General features: G+C 44.2%; 1 protein-coding gene across 1 annotated transcript in view; it reads left to right on the top strand.

The window, feature by feature from the left end:
• The window catches only part of bicd1a (bicaudal D homolog 1a), a gene marked incomplete at its 5' end in the record, with an annotated part of 60,295 nt that overhangs the window by 42,642 nt on the left and 2,188 nt on the right, over positions 1–15,465 (top strand). Inside the window, 8 exons of the mRNA XM_083763227.1 lie at positions 262–693; positions 1,241–1,470; positions 3,063–3,205; positions 7,779–7,948; positions 8,691–8,885; positions 9,994–10,145; positions 10,498–10,708; positions 15,177–15,262. Coding sequence (XP_083619353.1) covers positions 262–693; positions 1,241–1,470; positions 3,063–3,205; positions 7,779–7,948; positions 8,691–8,885; positions 9,994–10,145; positions 10,498–10,708; positions 15,177–15,262 — 1,619 coding nt within the window. The remainder of the gene's footprint in view (positions 1–261; positions 694–1,240; positions 1,471–3,062; positions 3,206–7,778; positions 7,949–8,690; positions 8,886–9,993; positions 10,146–10,497; positions 10,709–15,176; positions 15,263–15,465) is intronic.

Genomic DNA, 15,465 nt, shown 5'->3' with positions numbered 1-15,465 from the left:
CACTTCATACCACACCCGGAAAAACACACACCCTTATATGACAGATGTGATCGGTCGGGCGGTTCTTCAAATATGGAGGACTGGTGACACACACACACACACGCACGCACGCACACACACACACACACCCCGCAAATGTACTGTACTTTGTAATAATAATCAAAATCTTAAACTAATAATAACGTAACCCATGAAAAAAAGAAAACATGGACAGACAGAAATACTCAACTCAAAGTTGCACCACCCCTGTCCGTCCTGCAGGTGGAGCGAGAGAAGGCGGCGCTCCTGATGACGCTGCAGGAGTCCCAGACGCAGCTGCAGCACACGCAGGGCGCGCTGAGCGAGCAGCACGACCGCTTCCACCGCCTGACACAGCGCGTACACGCCATGAGGCGTGCGCACGGCGCCAGCGACAAGGAGCTGCTGGGCGACCCGCGCGAGTGCGAGAAGCCCGACGGCGGCTCTCCGTCCCCGCCGCCGGCCAACGGGGGGCGCCACGACGACTACGACCCCGAGATCCACGGCTTCGAGATCCTGGAGTGCAAGTACCGGGTGGCGGTGACGGAGGTGATCGACCTGAAGGCGGAGCTCAAGGCCCTGAAGGAGATGTTCAACCAGGCGGTGGAGGGCCAGGGAGACGAGCACAGCAACAACCACGCCACCGAGGACAGAGTCCACATCCTGGACGAGCAGGTCAGTGAGCGCACGGTGCGCTCTACCTTTCTATGTTATATGGGTGCGCTGCCCACCCATATAACATATAACAACACAGAAAGGTAGACGCCTGCTTCGGCAGTGGGGCGTATGTCCTCTGGTGAGGGCAAGCTTCCACATTCGTGCTTCACTAGTCTCGCATAGCCAGACAACTGCAAAAGTCTGGCGTTGCGAGCGTCACAGAGCAGACTCTCGGGTCTGACAAGTCCCGGAAAAGACAAAAACAAACAAAAAACAAACTTCACTTGCCCAAACATTTTATTTACTTGCCACGGGCAGTCATGGGCAGCAGGGTTGGGCAGCAGTCATGGGCAGCAGGGTTTTTATTTTTCAAGATGGGAACCCATTTTTGGGTTGTTGTTGAATAGTTTTACGTACAGTATATAGCAACATAACGTTTTTGTAATTTTTTAATAAATATTTGAAGTTTTTTCAGAAAACAGAAAGAGAATAAAGGTGTTTTTTTTAATCAGCTCACACAGGTTTAAGTGGTTAAGACTCTCATGTTCATCATGTCCGCCTTCAGGTGATCCGCTTGGAGCGCAGCTGCCACGAGGCCCGGGAGAGGGTGGCGTGTCTGGAGGCGGAGCTGCGCGGCGCCACCGGCCTGGCGACGGAGAGCCAGGGCATGCTGAACGTGGCGCAGGACGAGCTGGTGACCTTCAGCGAGGAGCTGGCGCAGCTCTACCACCACGTGTGTCTGTGCAACAACGAGACACCCAACCGCGTCATGCTAGACTACTACCGCCAGAGCAGGTGGGTCATGCTGGACTAACTACCACCAGGTGGGTCATGATGGACTAACTACCACCAGAGCAGGTGGGTCATGTTGGACTAACTACCGCCAGGTGGGTCATGATGGACTAACTACCACCAGAGCAGGTGGGTCATGCTGGACTAACTACCGCCAGGTGGGTCATGATGGACTAACTACCACCAGAGCAGGTGGGTCATGTTGGACTAACTACCGCCAGGTGGGTCATGATGGACTAACTACCGCCAGGTGGGTCATGATGGACTAACTACCACCAGGTGGGTCATGATGGACTAACTACCACCAGAGCAGGTGGGTCATGTTGGACTAACTACCGCCAGGTGGGTCATGATGGACTAACTACCGCCAGGTGGGTCATGATGGACTAACTACCACCAGGTGGGTCATGCTGGACTAACTACCACCAGGTGGGTCATGCTGGACTACTACCGCCAGAGCAGGTGGGTCATGTTGGACTAACTACCGCCAGGTGGGTCATGATGGACTAACTACCGCCAGAGCAGGTGGGTCATGTTGGACTAACTACCGCCAGGTGGGTCATGCTGGACTAACTACCGCCAGAGCAGGTGGGTCATGATGGACTAACTACCGCCAGAGCAGGTGGGTCATGATGGACTAACTACCGCCAGAGCAGGTGGGTCATGCTGGACTAACTACCGCCAGGTGGGTCATGATGGACTAACTACCGCCAGAGCAGGTGGGTCATGCTGGACTAACTACCGCCAGGTGGGTCATGCTGGACTAACTACCGCCAGGTGGGTCATGCTGGACTAACTACCGCCAGAGCAGTAGACCCCATGATCTTTTTGTTTTTGTCACATTCCTGAGCCAATTAATAGCCAGTTAATAGGAGACCAGTATTTGTCTTTAAAACATTCTCTTTGAACCTGGATCATCAGTTTATTGCGACAGCAGGTCGCATTTACTATGAAAAGGTGCGTTTCCCGTCAGTTAGTTGGTTAGTCCGTCACCCCCCCAGGCATGACCATACCAGACCAGGTCGCTTCTCGCCTTCTCGTCTTACTGGTATTATGTACTGTATATACAGGTAGTTTTGCATTGGTCTCGACTCCTAACACAGCAGTGTCAGCATATTGAATTATTGGCTCAGAAATGCGACAAAAATGAGGAATGTGTCAAAATATTCCTTTAACAACTTACCGTATTTTATACTGCGTCACTCAACAACTGTATTGTGAAAGAAATTGGGAAAATAGCAGATCTACAAGCTCACAATGGGTCACATCGCATTGCGATGCATTGTGAGATTTTAGATCAGTTATTTCCCCTATATATACAGTATATTTTTTATCAATATAATCAATGCTCAAACTTAGATTATTGTATCGATTATTGTATTCAATTATTGATTATCGATTTATTTTATTGTTTTGGTTCCATAAACCGTTGCACCCTAGGCCAGACTGCACCAATGCAACTCCTTGCAACTGCCATTGGGATAATAGTTGGAAGTAGTTGCATGTTGCAAGGAATAGCGTGTGTGGACGGGCCTTATGAATATGATGTTGGCTAACATTATCATTATCAATGATCATTCTGCTAATGAACACAGGACGACCCGCAGTGGGAGCCTGAAGGGCTCTGATGACCACAGAGCCCTGCTGTCCCCCCGCCTGGCGCGGCGACTAGCCGCCGTCTCCTCCACCTGCTGCTCAGAATCCACCCGCAGCCCCTCAGACTCGCCCTCCAAACAAGGTTTTTACCTTTTTTGTTTTATTACACTTATAGTTTTAAAGCAGGTTTCCTACTTTCGTTTATTTTGTGCAAATGCTTAGTCATAGTTTAGTTTTTATCCTGTTTTATCATATGAGGTGTTTCTGACAAAAATGTCAGATGTAATGTTTAAGATAGATTTAATATACTAACCAAAATACTAGGCTTATGCACAGAATAAATGGACAAAGACTCAAACTAAGGACATTTTCTCCATGGTTTTAGTTAATTTTTGTTATTTCACACGCCTTGTCCTCTCTTTTTTTTTTTTACACAATTCCAGTTTTGGTTATTTTGTTTAGTTTGTTACTGTTACTTTAGTTTGTTACTCGGAATAAGACAACTTTTGGTGTTCAACCTGCACATTAACAAAGCAGTCTCAACAATAAGGACCAGCCCCTTCCGGTCAGCCCTTCACAATAATAGTTCTCCCATCGCCTCACAGTGCACCATATTTCACACTGCTCATAGTTAACAAGAAATAATATAAACTTAACAAACACAGTCTTAAAAAAAAAAATTCCCCACAAAAAGCGTGTGACCTTTTTTCAATGTCATTGTCCCTTCAAGTGTCCATTGTCCCTTATTAAAACTCTTTGTCTGCCACCTGGTGTCGGCAGAAGGTAGTTAAACCCAGCTAGGGCATATTCCCTATATTTGGGTAGTTCCATTTCTGCTTTACTGGCATGGAGACCGCCTTTGTAAGGATTAGCAGTAGCTCACGTTGTTACCTTTTGCCGAAACCGTTTCATATTTGTTATAAAACTTTAGTTAGTTGATGCGAGAGTGTTGTCTAGCCAACACCAACTCGGTATTCCTGGATCGCTGCCCTCTTGTACCAGTTTTTGTACTTGCCCTTAGCTTTACCTGCACGGTGCATGCCGCAAAATCTTAGCTGTGTACTTTGTGTATTTCACAATTTGTCCTGTTTTCTGACTGCCACCTGTTCTCTGCTCTGTACCACCATGTGTATCTGTATTGTCAGTTGTGTGTCCTGTTTCATTTTGCACCCCATCAGCCATTTGTGTTGGCTCCATTTGTCTCAGTCCCTGTTGCACCTCAGGTATGTTGTCTTCTATGACATCTATGTTTATGTCATGTCATCTGAATCGGCTTTTGCAACACATCGATCCATATTTTCTGTGTTCACTTTCCTTAATCTGAGCTGATGCACTCATTCACTCACTCATGCACTCCAGTGCATGCTCCTCCATGTCTAACAAAAATCACTGCACCGTCCAGACCAATGTCAACTCCTTTTTCCACTCTGGACAATCCACTTGCTTATAATTTACTCAATCTCAACTGACTTTCAACATTTTCATCAGTGTGGCGTATTCGTTTTCGGCAGGGCTCTCTGTATTCTTTCTGAACACTGCTTCTGTAAAAGCCGTTCTTGCTGCATGCAAATCAGTGATGTGTCTTCTGTCTTGCCACCCATATGACTTTTTGTTGTTCCCTCTAAAGCTGGGGGTTTATCAGTTAGTACAGAGGGCAGACTAGCATTCTATCCAAACACCAGCTGATGAGGACTGTATCCATGGACACTTTGCATGGTGTGCTTTGCCATAGAGCCCAGTCCATTGCAATGCTACAGTCACAACTGCTGCTTGCCTTTACATTCTTTATGATCTCAGTACGTTTTTGGTTGTGACGCTCCACGAGCTGTAGGCAGCTGTTTTTACTTTTTATGTCTATATCATTTGGTTTTGACTCTCTCTCAGCTCATCATTATTTATTTTAATTTACATTTTTGTAATGTTTATACATTTTCTTATTTGACATAGTATTTTCTCAACAATTATTGACATATGCTCATCATTATTAAACTCTCCTCCATCATCCGAAAGTAGGGGAGCCATGAACACTTCTCCAGTCATAAACAAAGTGTTTCACAATTTCAGAAGTCTTCTTTATAGTCAGAATGCTGCCTGCACTAAAGCGTGTGAATTGATCAATAATGTGGAGATACCACAAACCTGGTTCAAGTTCATGCAAGTCTACAGCTACGGTCTCATTGTACTGAGATGCCAGTGGTAGGCCAACAACAGCCTTTTGCTTAGGGCACATTTCACATTCACTTACAATATTTTGCAGACAACACATTCAACATCATTGTTGCCTGAACTATTTAGAAGCTTCTGTAATCTGTGAGCAGAGCCAAGGCCAACTTGTTTATGGAGCTTCAATAACATTTTCTTTTTAGTAGCTGAGCTCATTTTTTTAAATTATGAGAATGTCATCCTCACACTGACTTTCATCCTTATATTGACTTAAAGTTTTCTTCTTCAGGAATGCTATCTGTAGCTGCGAAGACCTGGTCTTCCTTTTTTAATGTTCTCACTTTTGTTGTCTATTATTTTCACACAATTGTACACAGCTTGTAAAGTTTGTTGCCCTGTCATTTTCCATGTCCAGTACTGTCCTTGCTCTTTTCATTGAGGCTTGGCTTAAAAGCAGTGGAACCTCAGCTGGAACAACCTCAGTTTCAATGTGACACCTGGTCTGTCCAATTTTTGCAGGAATTTTCAAACTTTTAGCGGAATAGACCACTTAAATGATCTACGACTGAGTTTTGTCTCCACCAGGCCGAAGGCATGGGGAGAGAGTATGTTTTGCACTACGTCCGTGTGTGTGAGTGTGTCCGTGTGTCCGTCCATCTGTTACCAGCTAATCTCCGGCACCGTTAACCCGGTCGATGCCAAATTTTGCACACACACTCCCTGGATGCCAACAATGAACCTATGCCCCAAAATTTCCAGAACGACCTGTTATTGCGCTAACAGGAGGCCGACTTTTGAAAAACAATTTTTTTGATTCCGTCCAAAAATCCCACAAATCCTTACACACTATCTCTATAGTCATGTGTTCAAGACGGATCTGTCCGATATTTCATACTCCATCCTAATTGGCTAACATTGTCTTTCAAAGTTTGCAGGATTGGCCCGTTTTGAACAAAAAGCCTCAAATCATGAACGCAGTGTGCAATTTACGTGAAATCTTTCACGGACTTCCCTACTAGGCTGAGGAATATATCCCACCCTTTTCACATTGGCCTGTAATAGCGCCACCAACACGTGGATTTTTGCAAAACACATTTTTGGAACAAAATGCCTCAAATCATCCAATTGCCATCCAAGGCGTAAGAAGAAATGGCACCCTTTTCACATAGGCCTATTATAGCGCCACCAGGAGGCTGACCTGGTGACCTGACTTGACCTGGTGGAGACCTGTGCCCCGAGGGGCACTTTATCTAGTTATTTCTCAAATCACTCAACTCGTTCTGGCTCTGTTTAGTGTAGCCATCTAGCCACCCCTTCCACACACAGTCGGTGTGCATGCAGTCTATTATTGCTGAACCAAAACACTCTGTCATAAAGATTTCTGCTGCTGTGTGATATTTGCGCTCCACTGTACAGAGTGATGCTGCACTCCTCTACTGCATCTATATTACTTTCAGTTTCCTCAGTATGACATGTTCGCTTTTATGTGGTCTTTGGCCCAATTAAAAGTTGATTGACAGACAGCACTCTTTGATCTACGACTCAGAATCAACTTTATAATCACATGTTATCACAGTTTTACAAGTCAAAAAGTGGGTGAAATTCGTTTTTGTGCATAGTTCCCATCGTGTCATTTTTTTCGAAGGCAGGAAAAAAGAAACATTTGAGCGCTTTTACCACAACAAGTACAAGTAAAGGGTTTCAGATAATTTAGAAGCTTGTTTCAGAAACAGCACAGCTGTTGGGTTTCTCTTTGTACCTGTCCAAAGGATTCCACACTCTGGCGTCTTCTGTTGATCCTTTTGAGGCCAAGACTTGCCCTTCTGTTGTCTCTGCTCCGCCGTTACGAACACGGTATCTTGGTTGATTCCCAGGCTGGAAGCTGATGTTTTTCCTCCAAATATCCTCTGCAATGCTGACTTCATGGATGCAAACGTTATATCTGTACATGCCGTGAGAGCTAACAGGAGATCTTTCATGTCCAACTTCCAAGCATTCAGTATCAGAATAGTTTGAAAGCCAACACTGCATCGGTAAGCATCTTGTACTTTCGCATACGAGAATAACGCTGCTCAAAATCAATGATATAGTTCACCACGGACACACTGCTTTCTCTTGATATCCGATTGAAGCTCGAGTAAGCTTCATAGAGTTGATATTTTTCGTCTTTAAGAACATTTCTCTTGCACTGTGCGATAGCACCAAAAATTTCTATCTCATTCCAACTGTTATATGGCTTCCCTTCATCGAAGCCTGGTGGGACTCTATAGTTACCAACCATCCTCTGCTACCAATGTTACTCAGAATAAGGCAGCTTTTGTCGGTTCAAAACATACGTTTATTCTGCCGTTCAACCTGCACTTTAACAAAGCTGCATCAACTCATGACCAGCCCCTTCCGGTCAGCCCTTCACAATGATAGTCCCACCATTGCCTCACAGTGCACCACATTTCACACTGGTAGTGAGTAGTATTAACTTAACATAGTTAACCATAGTGACCTTGCCTCCACAGACCCACAGCCCAGTGATACGGCGGTGCCATCGGCTGCAGGGGACATGGGCTCTACGACCTGCCACGGCAGCCCGACGCGGATCTCCATGGGCTCCCCCGTCATCACCATCTCCCCCTGCTCGGCGTCCCCGGTGCCCTCCGAGGCGGGCGTAGACCTGCGCAGGGAGCCCATGAACATCTACAACCTCAACGTCATCATCAGAGACCAGGTCAGCTGTGGTGGAAGGAGCAGTCATAGATTATTTTTATTTGCTCAATGTACAGTCAGGCATTTTGGTCCAAAGGGATTTCCGAAGAATGACCTTGTGGTCTTGTTTCCATTCGGGTCCCATGCACTCACACACATATATTCATGAACAAGAATCTAAAACAGTAATTAGTCACCTCCTCTCCCTCTGATCTGCTGACAGGTGAACTTTTAGGTCTGTTTTAAAGGAGACCAGTGATTTGCTCGTTTTAAGGGAAGGGGGCAAGGCATTCCACACCTGAATAGCAGTGCTGCGGAAGGTGAATTTACCCATATTTGTTTTGTAAGTGGGTGGCAGTACTCTAATTATGCTAGAGGGCATTCTTCGCCAATCTATGAATGTTGCTATACTTTCAGAGAACACTACCTGGAAATCACATGATCAAAAACGATCCAGCCTGTCCATTCCAACGCTAAATTATTTATAAATCCCTGATTCTGTGATATATTTTCCCAGATTGCGTTTTTGGTGTAAACAAGCCATATTGAACTGCCCATAACTTCGCGGTTACAATATTCTTTTGTTTTGTTTTTCTTTTCTTTCGGCGGTAATAAGAGAGATTCGTCTTTCCAACGTGACATCATTTGTTCACATCCACCTTGAAAATTAAATCTAGCAGAAAAGAGGAAAGGAAACTATACTTCATATGGTATAGAAATTGTAAACAATGTCTTTTGTTTTTTGGAAACAAAAACCGCTGCAGGTGAAGCACCTCCAGAGGGCAGTGGATCGCTCGCTGCAGCTGTCCAGGCAGAGGGCTGCGGCCAGGGAGCTGGCGCCCATGCTGGACAAGGACAAGGAGTCCTGCATGGAGGAGATCCTCAAGCTCAAGTCCCTGCTCAGCACCAAGAGGGAGCAGATCGCCACCCTCAGGCTGGTGCTCAAGGCCAACAAACAGGTAGAAGGACAATCTGAATCAACTGTGTTTGTCACGTCACAAGTTTACAGGTGTACAGAAAGTGTGGTGGAATTATGTTTTTGTGTGTAAGCTTCGTCATGTGTATTTCATTTAGAAGATTACGTCATGTGGCGGCCAGGTGTATTTTATTTTTGTAGTTTGTTTAGAGCACTGATAACATAAATCCTTTGCCAGCCAAGTCTATGGACGTTTGTTTAGGCCCTAAATGACGACGTAAGCCAACATGTGGTAAATCCTTTTGAAGGGCGCCAGCCCCTCCTATGTCCAGTTTTGAGGGTTTGTGTAAACACAAACATTGTCCTAACACGAACATTGAATACCATTGACAATGAATGGCCAGTTTTGAGTGCTTGTGTAAACACAAACATTGCGTAAACACAGACAAACAGACAAAAGTGAGGACGCAAATTGTGATTGGCCGGAATGAGATGATGTATGATGATACATGATGAGTGCCCCTCACTTCACACAGGTGTGATTTTTTTTATACAATAACACACTGTATTCATGTCTCATGGAGGACGATGAGGATGATGACACATGAAAATGATACACCACTAAAACACAAGAAAGAAATTGTCTCTTAGATAGTGGAAATGATCGGGACAATGACAAGTTTGAGCAATGGTACGATGGCAATGATCTCTTGACTTTGAGCCAAGAAAACACCAGCCAGGTAAATAGAGAAGAACTTTACATTACAAGGTGGGGAAGGATATAGATGATGATGCCACACACTAAAAGAAGACAAGCAAATTGACTATTTAGAAGACAGCCACAGCAGGTGCCCCTCACTTCACACAAGTGTGATTGTTTTTTAAAGAGATGGAGGATAGAGATACAGTAGATTAACTCTATTGCTATCTAATCCACATGCTTCTACAGTAAATCGTTTCTGTCGGGTGGAACCTCATATGTCCAAAAGTGTTACTTTTTATGATTCAAATAAAAAAACGGCAAACGTTTGAGCTTTCAGATCTGTTACAAGTTTTGATGCTGATCAAACACAAAAAAGTTAAAATAGGGCAGATATGAGGTTAATGCCCCGACAGCGACGAAATGCTCAGTCCAGTTGTTGTTGTCCCAGACAGCGGAGGTGGCTCTGGCCAACCTGAAGAGCAAATATGAGAATGAGAAGTGCATGGTGACAGAGACCATGATGAAGCTGAGGAACGAGCTCAAGGCCCTCAAAGAGGACGCCGCCACCTTCTCCTCACTCCGCGCCATGTTCGCCACCAGGTGAGAGAGCATTCTGGGGCTGTGGATGAGTGGGTAGAGACTAGGCCGGTCTAGAAATCGAAAGGTTGCCAGTTTGACCCCTGGCTCGCTCCGTATAGGCTTTAAGTGTTGAAGTGTACCCTCTCCACAAGCAAGGCACTTAACCCCTAATAGCTCCCTAGCCTGTTCACTCATCAGAGCATTTGAGCTTTTGAGCATTTGAGCCCCAGAAAATACTCCCTTAATTAAAGACAAAGCATTACCTTTGTACGACAGGAGATTTTGAGAACAGACATATTTCTCACCCTTCCTGCCATTTCTCTCTCTCTCTCTCTCTCTCTCTCTCTCTCTCCCTCTTTCTTTCTCCCCCCAGGTGTGACGAGTACGTTATCCAGCTGGACGACATGCAGCGTCAGCTGGCGGCGGCGGAGGACGAGAAGAAGACGCTGAACTCTCTGCTCCGCATGGCCATCCAGCAGAAACTGGCGCTGACGCAGCGCCTGGAGGACCTGGAGTTCGACCACGAGCAGACGTACCGTGGCCGCAGCGCAAAGGTGCCCCGCATCCGCAGCAGCCCGCCCAAAGTAAGTGGCAGAGCCGTACTCACTGCGCCCACGAGCCCGACCGGGCACGACGGGCCCTCTGGGGCAATGGGCGCCGCCCGGCCGTTCAACACCTCCCTCCTGACGCTCAGTAGCCCTCCCTCCATAGAGCTAGCGCCGCCGTACAACCCCCAACACCACAGCTCCACCTCGTCCCTGCCCTCCATGGGCCACTCCTCCCAGTGGCCCGTGGGCGCCAACGCGCTCATCCTAGACTCCCAGTCGCTGAGCTCAGAGTTCCGGCGGCTCATTGGCTCCAGACACGACTCGGGTCAGTTCTCTCCGACGCCGTACTCTAGCTCGGCCCCCGCGTCGCCTTTCCGCCGGGGAAGGTAAAAGACGCAACGAGGCGGTGCCTGACGGCTCAGCCGAGTTAGTGCACCACAGACCCCCCCCCCCCGGCCCCTATACACACAAACAAGCACCTTGTGAGTCGCGAGGACTTGAGTTAGAGTCCGACTCCAGTCCCGCCTCGTATGTCTCCGCTCTCTCTGACCTCTGTCTCTCTCTTATCTAGTAAATACACAAGACACAAGGCTCTTCATACTTCTCACTGTCTCCCCTCACGGTACATGAAGCGTTTCAGCGGAGTGGGTCACAGAGTGGAGGGGAAAACTGGTTTCCTTTTATCTTGCCATGTTGGCTTCAGGAAGTATTTAGAAGAATGGAGGAGCCCTTTACAGCTTTGCGCCAACCTCAAAACAACACGACAATTCTGTCAACTCTGCGTTTCAAAGTGTTCCAACTGAAGAACTCATGTTTAAAAAGTTAAGATGGATCAAGGTTGGACCCTATGAAAATCCTCTTTAACCACTTAAACCCTACATACTTCATTGACCGGATTTCTTCACCAAAAATAGCTGATCTCGTCGCTTTGTGAGTTTGTGACACACTAAGCTTGTAGATCCGCTATTTTTGCAGAATAGGGGCGCTTGGGTTCATGTGGTTAAAGTTTGGTAGTAAAGACACTCACACTTATTTTATGTTGGCTATTAAATGAGTCATTTGACTTCCTCCTGTAACTGTAACTGTTAATGATTGACTATGCAATATATCTATGTGGTCAGACCAGTAAGCAAGCAAAGGAAATACATGGCTGTAGAGTGCACTTTAGGATTAACTATCCCACAGCGCCTCACAGTGGTATAAATACACATTGCATTTTAACCATAAATCTATGATTTGTTGAATGACTGCGGGCTGATACAATTGATGTATTTGCAACTGAAAACTGTTAATAAATATTTCAGCTGTGTCAGCTGGCACAGTCGTTCAATTGGTCATTTAGGTTTTCATCATTAATCTCTTCATATACAAATGAATGTATGCCGTTATATTTCCATTTTCCTCATACAAGTAGGTTATCTGATATGTAAAGTTTAATAGTGCACGATTTAGTATCACTCAGTGATGCAATGTTTAGGAGCAAAAAGCATTTGACAGGTGGAGCAGCTAAAGTGTGTCTCTATCAGTGTTAGTCCTAAGGGTTCATTTAATTCTGTGAGGCTAAGGGTCCATTTGGTTCCATTTGTACACTCTCAGAATCTGAGTTAAATAAACAGAATTAAATGAACGCTGAGGATTTGACTGTGTAAGTACATGGAAACCAGTAAGACTCTCTCTCTCTGTGCCTCTCTCACTCTGGGTGCGTCTCAATCTTTGTGTTTTCCTTCTTCTCTTGTCTCCTTTTCTTCGTCTACAGATGTCATAGTAAAAACAATAATGTATAACAAACATGCTGTAATGGGAAGGAGAAAAGGACAGAAGGAACCTACAAAGAACTAGGGTCACCACAATGAATAACAGATTTATCTGTACAACAGTGCCTTTATTCACCACCAGATGGCAGTATCTACCAAAATATATGCATGCTAGGTACATACTCCTGCCATTGCAAAGTACTGGCATTATTGGAGTTGTGGGGGGGATATTAAAAGTATAACATCTGATAACAACTCCTGACAGTTTCCTGTCAAATGCTTTCTACTACCCCTTACTCTAGCCAATCATATAGCTGCTCATAACTGAAACAGAAATATGGCAACGATGAAAATAAACAAACAAATACAAAAAGAATTACATGATAATGTCAAAAGTGTACTTATTGAAGGTGCAGTAAGTTATGTTTTTCTTGTTCAAAATAAAATAAGTGTTAAATACCGGTAGCTCTATTATTCTGATAGTAATCATTGCTTTACAGCAGGTGTTCCAAATATCTATCAACAGGGGCCATACTTTGAAAATATGAAAATACCTTGAGGCCGACTGCATCTCCTGTCACACTGTACCTTTGGACCATAAAGTCACATACAAGTGCATCACATTACAACAGTTTAATTTAACTGCACTGGAATATAAAATGTATTTTGTTGGTAGTGTAGCCAAATGTAAGCCACTCATCTACAATTCAGCCTTTCCCCCCCCCCCCCCCCCACATGCATGCACACAGTATTGCTATTGTATTTACAGTCCAATAATTCGTTTTTTGTTCATATTGCAGGCGTTGTTCAGTAAGAGGGGCCTCCCCCGTCTTCCCAGCTTTAGTAAACAGAAAATAAATGTTCAGGTCGGGATACCAATTTCATCCAATCAGGAGAGAGAGCTCATACAAGTGAAATCGGAAAGTGATGACGTAAAGAAATGAGCAGCAGACATAATTTAAACTGGAAGAGTGACTATAAAATCAGAGCTGATAAATTAGTACTCTCTCCTGTTTGGATGAAATTGGCAATATACCTGAAAATGTATTTTCTGTTAATTAAAAGAGATAGGGAGACGTGGAGAACCCTGTTAGTGAACAAACACTCTATACAGCAACGGTTACTACTATTATACTGTACAGTCTACACTAATATCGAGCTTTAACCTTTTACCCTTTTCTTTTAACCAAACAGTTTAACTTACAGCCCCTTTTAAAGTCAACAGTGGTGTTACTGTAGATGCAGAATGTATCCCTTTCTGTGCTTCTTTCTCCTTTTTATTGCAGCACAAACAAATACAGTATTCTGTGTGTAACTGTGTCCATGTCTCTGTGTCTCCTCATGTTTCCCGTGTTTGTTTGTATGACAAAACACGCAACAACTGTCCTCCCCGCACAGAGGGTGGGTCTTGTCAGAAGAGACATAATACTCACACATGTGCATGCTCATTGGAGGACCATTCATACCCTCTGACTTTATATACCGTACTCTTATTCTCTTCATCTGTTTCTTTTAGGCTCACTTGTTCTCCTTTTGTCACATTCTTACAGAGGACACATTCATTCGTGTGCATTATACAACTACCGGTATAATGTTCTTCTCTGTCTTTTGGAATGCATGGAGACTTCACATTCCTTCCACATGCTAATGCTTAAGCTAGTCTCCATCGCGTGAAGGTATCACGTAGCCTGCCCAAAAGATCTACAAGCTAACAGCGTGTTGCAGTCCTTAGCTTGTAGATGTTATTTTTGTTTTGGTCGGTTGTACTACGATGTTTAAATTCAATGCAGTATTCACCTTTTTAGTTAGTTAATATAAAAATGATCAAATTAAACAGACAAGGCCTGTCAACATCACACATTTTACATTGTGATTTTTTTAGATTGGAGATTTTCTTTTTACAATTTATTCAATTCTATATATTTTTCCCTTTTGTTTTACAAACAAATGTTTAAAATGACATGCTTTATAATTTATTATTTTATTTACAAGACAGTGCACGTTAATTAACATTCAATGTACAAGAAATGAATCAATTGAACATTGATTGAACAACAAAATAGTACAATGTACAAGTGTGTTTGTATTTAAAGGAGATTAATCATACTGTAGTTGCCTTAAAATTGTATCAAACAATAATCACTGAAGAAGTATGCATGTAGGCCTACTATAATGTTTCCTCTACATAAAGAATGTACGGTATTATGATGGGTTTATTATGGTCAACCTTAACCCAGCTGGCCACCTGCTGTGACCCCCTCATGGGTCGTGTAAACCACGGTTTGCAAACCACTTAAAGGATACTATGTGTGTATTTAGTTTTTATGACATTTGGTTCCATTGCTGTAATCCATCTTTTTCAAAAGAATATATACTATTCATTACAAAAGCACACATATCACATATATTTTTGTTTCTAAAATACCAGATCTACTGTACAAGCACACAAAGTGCTGCATCGTTGATGATGATGACTAGGCTTACATTTTTAAAGCAGTGCAATGTCTCTGTGTTTAGTTTTTGCTTTTAATGATATTGATTTTGTGGATGGGACCAAATAAAACTAAAACGGCAGTGGTATCGTTTAAGGAAAAGATAAAACCTCCCACTCAGACACATAACATGCAGCAGTCACAATAGTCTCTTGACAAGGTCTGTCATTTCATGTCATGTCATGTCCCTCTTGTTGTCCCTGTCCTGTTGTACTAACCCTGAGTGTCTCCACTCTGTATATCTGTCTAATTTATCAGTCTCTTGTAGATTGTCAGCAGCCTGCTGCCTCAATATCGCCACTCTCCACACCACTATGGCATGGGACAGCCTCCCTAGCCCGCAGGTAACACGCTTTAGAGCCAGTTGGTAGGCTTCATCCATACTACTCTCTCACCAAGTGTTTTTCACTTGAAATTACTTAATTTCTTTAAGCGACACCGTCGTTGTATAAGTTGGGTGTAAGTTGGCCCTCACAGCCATCACATTCACCCCTTTTGCCATGGATTCTACTCCACTCGCTGTGACACGTTGTGAGCTTGTAGATCT

This window comes from Protomyctophum parallelum, assembly GCF_964188405.1.
Source record: "Protomyctophum parallelum genome assembly, chromosome: 4".
Classification (NCBI taxonomy): Eukaryota; Metazoa; Chordata; class Actinopteri; order Myctophiformes; family Myctophidae; genus Protomyctophum; species Protomyctophum parallelum.
The sequence above is the reverse complement of the archived record's forward strand: the minus strand, read 5'-3'. Positions and strand labels throughout refer to the sequence as shown.